The sequence below is a fragment of the Dama dama genome, chromosome 4 (genome assembly GCF_033118175.1).
Source record: "Dama dama isolate Ldn47 chromosome 4, ASM3311817v1, whole genome shotgun sequence".
Taxonomy (NCBI): Eukaryota; Metazoa; Chordata; class Mammalia; order Artiodactyla; family Cervidae; genus Dama; species Dama dama.
The window spans coordinates 56925954-56934860 of NC_083684.1; the positions used below are offsets into that span (position 1 = coordinate 56925954).

At 48.2% G+C, this 8907-nt stretch overlaps 1 protein-coding gene across 1 annotated transcript; it reads left to right on the plus strand.

The window, feature by feature from the left end:
- Positions 1-5249: 5249 nt before the first annotated feature.
- On the plus strand, positions 5250-6903 carry LYPD4 (LY6/PLAUR domain containing 4). Its single transcript, XM_061135815.1, has 4 exons — positions 5250-5316; positions 5523-5666; positions 6122-6448; positions 6704-6903. Exons 1-4 carry the CDS (start codon positions 5250-5252, stop codon positions 6901-6903), a joined length of 738 nt encoding a protein of 245 aa, XP_060991798.1.
- The last annotated feature ends 2004 nt before the right edge of the window (positions 6904-8907 follow it).

Consider the following 8907-nt stretch of genomic DNA (forward strand, 5'->3'; position numbering starts at 1 on the left):
TGCTCACCTCTACGTTCCCAAGCACAAATACCAGTTTGGGGCACACTCAGGCACTCTCATGCCCCCTACAACAGTCCTTACACTCCCCTTTCCATCACCACCCCATTCCCACGATTTTCCTGGCATCCTCTTCCACAATTATCATCCTTCCCTCCTGCAGTTATCCAATTCCCACACATGCTTTCATGCTCCCCTTTCAATCCTTAACCCTCATGTATGCCGTGCAATTCAACTTCCCCCTGCAGCCCTTTTAATCAGACCCCCTTGCACCCCAGTAAATATATCATTCTCAAGAATCCCTTGTCCCATTTTCAAGAATTATTTTCATTTCCTTAGCAAAGGTTTACTGAGCCCCTTCCACGTGCCAGGCCCTGATCTAGGCCCAAAGACCCCCCTCTCCACGGCCCAAATTCCTCTGTTGCACCCACACTCCTTCTAAACTAAGGCAAACCCGGGCACGTCGCTGCGCCGGGCCATCACGCGCCTTCACCGACTACCAACAAGTAATCTCGAGCCACTCCCGCCCCACCGCCCCACTCAGCTGTTCCTCGCGCGCACCCCATTCTGGAGCTGTCCCCCCCAAACGCTGGGTCCGCGGCCCCGCCCCGCTCCAGGGTCTCAGGGAGGGGGTGGGGCTCGGGGAGCGCGCCCAGGGTCCGCGGGGCGGGGAAAGGGCAAACGGGGCGCGAGGAGCGCGAGCAGGGAGGAGAGGGGATGCCTGGGGCGGGGAATCCAGGGCAAGAGAGGGAGTGGAAGAGACACGGAGGGGCAGGGTCGTGTTCGTCTCGTCAGTTCGGAGTTACCTCAGCCTGGAGCACAGTTAGAGTCAATCTGGAGGAGGCGAAAGGAGGCGGTGAGACAGTGGCGTGAAAAACGGCTGCGCTCGCGCCACTTTTCCCGCCCCTTCTCAAAAGGACCAATGAACTTCAAGGGGCGTCTCCTGCGCCGAGGCGACCGACCAATGCGCTTCAAGATCTTGCACTGACGGCCCGCCCCTTTACCTCCGTCCGCTTCTCCTCGTGCAGGACTATCAATCCAGCCAATAGCGCGTCGAGTTGAGTCTCGCACTTATCCCTTCCCCTTGTGATTTGCCTTCCCAAATTGTTCTTCCTCTTTTGGGAGAGGTGGCCAATGGGGCGTCGAGTACCGGTTCCAGTACAAGGCTGGCCCCGCCCCCAAGAACGGCCGCCTGGCCCGCCCTCCCGCGAACTTTGACCTGGACGCATTGGTGCTTGCGCAGTCTCGTCATCCGGCCTGCGCTGCACCGCCCCGCCTCTGGAGCATTTGGTGGCCAGGACTTTTGCTTGAGCGGCCTTTCCCTGCGTGGACGCCCGTGTGTTTTTTCGCTTCTCTCCCACTACCCGAACTCAAGATCTACACTTCTCCTTTTATGTTCCCCTACCTGTGATATCCTTGTTTCCCTCCCGGGTCCCACCTTCTAACGTTGTGGCCCTTTCCTTGTGTCTCTTATTGGCTATGTCCATGCTGATTTCCCTAAATTTGACGTTTTCCTTCTCCGGGAGTCTCTCTCTTTGCCTGTTCATCCTGCTGATTTTCGAAACCCTGTCTCCACGTGCTTCATCCCCTCATAGTCTGTCCCCCTTCCCCTCCCATCCCTGTCTGAGATACTTATGTGATTTTTCTTTTTAACCCTTTCCACCCTCTGTGTTCATCTTCCTCCCGGAATTCACCCCATTCTCTGGCCTCCACTCTGCAACTGTAGCTGTCTCTGTGCATCTTTATTAGACCCATCTCACGGTTTCCCCACCCGCATCCTCTGTGTTGTCCCCTTTTCTCTATGCATCCCGCCCTGTCTCCTTTTCTGTCTTTGAGCCTCTCAGATAGCCTCCTCCCCACCCCAGAAACCGATCTTTGTGCCCAATTCCTCATTTTTCTGCCACTCCCAATTGTGCTCTCTCTGCTGCTCATCCTCTGTCTCCCTGCAAGTTTCTGTTCCATTAATTTGCTCCTTCTCCTCAGTGTGGTTTCTCTTGTAGGAATAGTGTCTTCTCTGACCACTACTTCAACCCTTTTTCCTTGAGGATTTTATTCCAGTCTTTTCTTTTTGTGTCCATGCTTGTACCGAGATTGCTGGGGCCTGCGGTTTTGCATTCCAGGCAGGTGTGTGCCCTTTCCCCTGCTCGGTCCAACTCCTTCTATCCTTTGCCTTCATCCCCCCTTCCCATGTCCCACCTTTTCTGCTGGTCTTGGCTTCTTGGTTTGCGGCAGATTTCTGGGTTATGCATCCTGGGTCAAGTATTCTGGTCAGAAAAGTGTGGCAGAAGTGACGTCTATCTGGACTGCTGTGCAGGGAAGCAGTACTAGACAAAATTGGAAAGGTTGTTTGGGGCCCATCTGAGGGATGAAGGGTGGCCTGTATGTGGGAGGCTTGAATGCCAGCTAAAGAGATTGACCTTGATCTTTTAGATAGTGGAGAGAGAGAGATGGGGGGCAGAGGCAACATTTTGGAGAGCTTAGCACTTGCCTGGCACTTTATGCTAATAATCTTAATAATGAGCCTATGAGATATATTTTTAATATGTTTTATAAATGAGTTCAATAAGAGGTACAAGATCACACAGCTAGTCAATGGAGAGGTAAAGATTCCAACCTTGGTCTGTCTTTGAGTTCAAAATCTTAAGAACTTTGTACTACCTACTGCATTTTATTTATTTCCAGTAATCCCCAGTTCCCCACTTTTCTTCCCTAACTGTCCCACAGGTGCTCATTTCAGATGGCACACGCATATCTCTTTTAGTCTGTGTATGTTCTTGGCAAGATGTGCAGTGTTTTATGTGCATGATGTTTTTAACTTATGCAAGTGACATTGAGTTGTTTATTATTAAAAATAATCAACACAGTGTTTTTATGATCCATCCATGTGTGTGTGATGTGTACAGCTAACCAGTTGCTTCTAACTAGTGCACGCTATTCCATGGTATGCATCCCTTGTGTGTTACGTGTTCACTTGGTCTCAGGGAGAGATGCCCATGTTGCCTTCAGCTCACTATCCCCACCATACTAGCACATTCTTTTATGTGTTCTTTTGTAGTTGAAGGTGGAAATCTCTGTTTTGTGTACCTAGGATATACCAGAAATAGCTATTTGTAAACCTAATTTGGCTAAGTATTGCCAGACTTCTCCTTGCAATGAATGATACTTTGGGCTTGAGACACTGATCAGAACCCTTAGCGCCTCCATTCTTCAGGGTCCAGAAGAGGACCCTATCCCTGGCCACAACTACCCCATGAGCACCAATGCACAAGGGCCTCTCCAGCCCCATAGTCCTACCAACATTCATATTTTTCCAGCTTTCTGATCTCTTGTCAGTCTGGTAGATGCTCATTTGAATACACTGCATTTCTATGATTATTGTTGAGCACGAGTGTTTCTTCATGTGCTTGTTAGCCTTTCTGGTTTGCTTTTCTGAGAACTGAGAATTGCCTCTTCATATACTTGGCCTCTTTCTCTACTTAAATTTCTCTCTTTTTCTAATCAATTTGCCCAAGATCTTTGTCCATTCTTATTGGTTTAAGACTTTGCATACATTCTTCTTATGACCATTTTGGCATTTCATATTGTTTTAGAAATTTATCCACTTATAAAGTATATAAATTTCAAGTTTGTAAGTGTAGGCTTGTTTTTTAAATATATATTTTAAGAAATTTATTTTTGGCTGCATTGGGTCTTCATTGCGACATGAGGGTTCTTCGTTTTGTGGCTTCTCTCTAGTTGTAGTGCTTGGGCACTAGAGCGCATGGGCTCAGTAGCTCTGCGGCATGTGGGGTCTTAGTTCCCTAGCCAGAGATCAAACCTATGTCTTCTGCATTGGGAGGCAGATTCTCAATCCCTGGACCACCAGGGAAGTCCCAAATATGGAGTTGTTAATGACAGTTTTATTATTCTTAGAACATATAATGTCTTTTAGTTTCTATTTTTCATTCTGCATCTTATTTGCATCTTTCTTTTTTTTTTTTCTTGAGTAGATTTGCTGGAGGATTATCTTAGTAATATTGTCAAAGAATGAATGTTAGTTTTTGGTAATAGTTTTTTGTAAATAGTTTTTTTTAATCAATTTCGTTGATTTCTGGTCATTTTTATTCCTTTTTGGGGAGGTTGCTTTGTTGTTCCTTGTATAACTTCTTGAGTTAATTCATAAGCATATTTTATAATTCTTATTGTTTCTTGATAAATGTACTTAAATTATAAATTTACTTCTAAATGTTGATTTAGAAATCATTGTCCAATTAAAAAAAACTTTGATTTTGAAATGATTATTAGCTCACAAGAAGTTGCAAAAATTGTGTGTAGAATCCCTAAAACCCTTCTTCTGGTTCCGCATAGGGACATTTTGTATGACTGTAGTAAATGAGCAGGAAATTAACATTGGTACAGTACTCTTGGGGCTTCTCTGGTTGCTCAGTGGTAAACAATCCTGCCGCAGTGCAGGAAATGTGGTTCGATCCCTTGGTTAGGAAGATCCCTTGGAGAAGGAAATGGCAACCTCTGGTATTCTTGCCTGAGAAATCCTGTGGACTCCTCCCCCAGAGGAGCCTGGGGCGCTATAGTCCATCAGTTTAGTTCAGTTCAATTCAGTCACTTGGTCGTGTCCGACTCGTTGCGACCCCATGGACTGCAGCACACCAGGCTTCCCTGTCCATCTATAGTCCATAGAATTGCAAAAGAATCTGACATGACTGAGTGATTAAACAACAACAACAACAACACTTTTAATTAAATTACAGACCTTATTCAGTTTTCATCAGATTTTACGTGTGTGTGTGTGTGTGTGTGTGTGTGTGTGTGTGTGTGACATGTAGCATGTTTGCTATTATTCAGTACTAAATACTTTCTCATTTCTTTTTCAAGTCAGGGGTTACTTAGTAATACATCAGTTGACTTTCACACAGTTGTTGTTCTGATCTCATTGTCTCTGGATGGAGAACATCCTGTATAAATAGTGATCCTTTGAATAAGTCAGCTTTCTCTGCTCAGCACCATTTCCAACATTAGGAACTAAGCAGGAGAGCGAGACTCAGGATTCAAGAAGCTCACGGGGTGGGTTCAGGTTAGGCTGGAGGAAAGACCATGGAGATGAAGACCTGTGTCCCTGAAGGTCTCAGGAAGCCTATGTCACAGGAACTGATAATCAACTTTCTGCTTCAGAAACAGTGATCTAAAGGCCAACAAGAACAGAGTTTTGAGACCTAGATTGAAACTGGTTCCAGAATCGACCCAAACACAGGACCATGGGACCCCAGCATCTCAGCCCCATGCAGCTGCTCTGTCTCCTGGGGGCCATTTCCTCTCTGCCTTGTATGTCCTGTGGGGCTGGATGCCTTGGGACCCTCTTGGCTGGGGAGGATGGGGGGGGCCTGGATTCCTGTCGCTGGGGGAGGGAAAGCTGCGTCTCTGGGTCCCTCGGGGGACAAGATCTGTAGAGGCTGAACTCTTGATTGGCGGCTGAAGGGGTGAGAAGGCAATGTGAGGAGCAGTTGACCGGATAAAGATTCTCTCTTTAGGGGCTGAAGCTCTTCTGTGCTATGAGGCAAAATCTTCACTCTTCAGAGCTGTAGATCTCCATAAATGGCAGTGGTTTCTGTTGAGGAGCGTGGTGTGTAAACTGAATGAGGGCTGTGAGGAGACGCTGGTGTTCATCGAGGCAGGTGGGCCAGGCGACTTGGCTACATTGTTCCGGCTTGCTCTTCTGACCCCTACCTCCCTTCCCAGCACCCAAGGACTCTGGACTTCCGTTCCAGATATTTATCCCTGTCATATCTTTGGGAACAACGTCCAGACACCAGCAGGAGAGGGGCAGGACCCAGCTGGTTGCGCAGTGGGCTGGATAAGAGGGCAGAATGGAGGTGGGAGAGAAGACAAGTTTGGGACACACGGGAGAGAGGAGCAGAGGGGCTCCTCCCGTGGAGAGAGGGGTGAGGAGAGGCAGATAAAACCTGGGAGATCTGAGCATCGAGTGGACAGTAGGGGAGACGCAAAGCTGGTGGTGGGGCAGAGCGAGCAGCAAGGGCAGGGTGGGGTGGATGGGGTGGGGAGGGGTGGGAGGTCGGACTGGGTGTGGCCAACGACACTGATCAGAGCTCTCCAATCTTCTGCTCCACAGGGACCAGAAGGGGACTCCTGGGTTTTAAAGGCTGCAGCCCAGCCTCATCTTATCCCCCGCAAGTCTCCTACCTGGTTTCGCCACCTGGATTGTCCATCGCCTCCTATAGCCGGGTCTGCCGGACCTATCTCTGCAATAACCTCACCAACATGGAGGCTATATTGCAGCTCAAGGCCAGGACTCCCAAGACTTTAGCATTTTCTTCCCACAGTTGCCCAACTTGTGTGGGCGAGCACTCGAAGAGCTGCCTCCCAAATTTTGTCTCCACTGAGTCTTGCCCCAGAGATGCTACTAAGTGTTACAGTTCCACAGTGAAATTCCAGGCAGGTGAGAGGACACAGACTTTCTTTCTTAGATGCCTGCTCCAGGCCTGCTGCCTTTCCATCCCTGAGGGAGGTGGGTGGGACTTGGAGAGGTGCTGGGGCTCGTGGTACAGAATTCCAAGGGGAACAGGGGGAAGGTGCCTGATGCCGGGTCTTTGGGGGGCGAGCAGGTGTCCTGGTTGGTGAGGGGTGTCTGGAAGGAGGGGCAAGGCACTTGCGTTTTGAAAGTGTCCCTGACTGCCCCCTCTCTTCCTTGCAGGGTCTCTCAATACCACCTTCCTCCTCATGGGCTGTGCTCGTGAACATACCAGTGTTTTAGCCCATTTTCACCATATTGGGAGCATCAGAGTGACCGAGGTCCTCAACATCGTAGAGAGGGCCCTGTTTACTGGTGCAGGGACCCCTTGTCGGAGTCCTTGGGGCATCCTCTTAGGCCTCCTGTTTGCCTTCAAGGGCTAAGGATCTAGCTGGACCAGACCAACACCCCCCTCCCTTTTCACAGAGCCAAATAAAGTCACAGAGTTGCATTTCTGCCTTGTCTTGTGGTCCATGAGGGTTGTGGGGTTGTGAAAGAGCTGAAGAGGGATGGCAGACGGAGGGGAGGGGCAGGCAATGTGCAGTGCTCGCTGTGAAGTGAGCAGGGTACTCCAGGAGGAGGATCATTGGCAAAGTGACAGAATCATGGCCAGCGTGCAGGAGGAACCCAAACGCTCCCCTTTTCCTCCTGGGAGCATTAATTCTAGCTTGGGTTCAGCCATTGACTTTGAGATCCTGGCCAAATCTCCTCCATTTTCTGGGCCTCCATTTCTTCCCCTTTAAAATTAAGGCTTGGGACCTCCCTGGCAGTCCAATGGCTGAGACACTGTGTTCACGATGCAGAGGCCTAGCTTTGATTCTTGGTCAGGGAACTGGATCCCACCTGCTGCAACTAAGAGTTCACATGTTGCTACTAAAGATCCCACAAGCTGCAATGAAAATTGAGGATCTAGTGTGCTGCAACTAAACCCGGTGCAGCCGGGTATAGGTATTTAAAATGAAGGCCTTGTAGGGAAGTCATAAGGATTATAGATTCAATTTGAGTAAAGTTTAAAATCACATATTTAATGATAAAGGGCCTTTGACTTAACATGGCCAAGGACTTCCTGGTGGTCCAGTGGCTAAGACCCTATGCTCCCAAAGCAGGGCCTGGGTTCAGTCCTTGGTCAGGGAACTAGATCCCACAGGCCACAACTGAGACCTGATGCAGCCAAATAAATATTTTTTAAAAAGGAAATGTCATTTTTAAAAAAGGGACTTCCCTGGTCCGGTGGTTAAGAATCCACCTTGTAATGCAGGGGCATGGGTTCAATCCCTGGTCGGGGAACTAAGATCCCACAGGCCAGGAAGCAGCTAAGCCCACATGCCTCAACTACTGCCCGCGAGCTCCGGAGCTCGTGTGCCACAACAGGCTGGAGGGGCGCGTGCTGCTAAGTTGCTTCAGTCGTGTCCAACTCTGGACACACGGACTATAGCCTGCCAGGTTCGCTGTCCATGGGATTCTCCAGGCAAGAATACTGGAGTGGATTCCCATTTCCTTCTCCAGGGGATCTTCCTGATCCAGGGATAGAACGCACGTCTCCTGCATTGGCAGCAGGCAGATTCTTTACCACTGAGCCATCCGGGAAGCCGCTCAGTGCCTCTTTACCACTGAGCCATCGCTGATGCAATGGACATGAACTTGGGCAAACTTTGGGAGATGGTGAGGGGCAGAGAGATCTGGCATGCAGCAGTCCATGGGGTTGCAAAGAGTCGGACATGACTGGTCGACTGAACAACACCACCAGGGAAGACCTGAGGCGGCCAAATAAATAAATATTTAAATATTAAAAAAAAGATAGCCATAGCACGGATATGAATTTATTATAAACAGAATTTTAAGAGTTTCACTTTTCTGATATTAAAAGTGACAATAAAGACTTGTTTCCATTAAAGACAATAAAATGAAGTCTTTATGAATTCGAACTGCAGCTTATCAGGGTGATTTTTAAATACAGTCTATTTTGTATGTGTCAGATATTGTGTTAGTGTCTGCTAGGGTTTCTTTTTCCTTTTGGTGCAAAAAATTTATTAAATGGCTTGTATACAAAGGGTGTGTGGGACATGGGTGAGATATGTTTTGAGCCAGCTAAACTCATGCTGCAGTTCACTTCTTTTCCAGTTTTAGTGAGGTGTAATTGACAAAATTGCAACATATTTAAAGTGTACAACGTGAAGATTTGATATACATATATATTGTAAAAGGACTCCTACCACTGTGTTAACTAGCCCATTTATTTACCACCTTACACGTGTACCTTTTTTCCTTTTTCTGGTGAGAACACAAGTTCTACTCTCTTGTGTGCATACATACCGAGTTGCTTCAGTCGTGTCCGAGTCTTTGTGATTCTATGGACCGCAGCCCGCCAGGCTCCTCTGTCCGTGGGA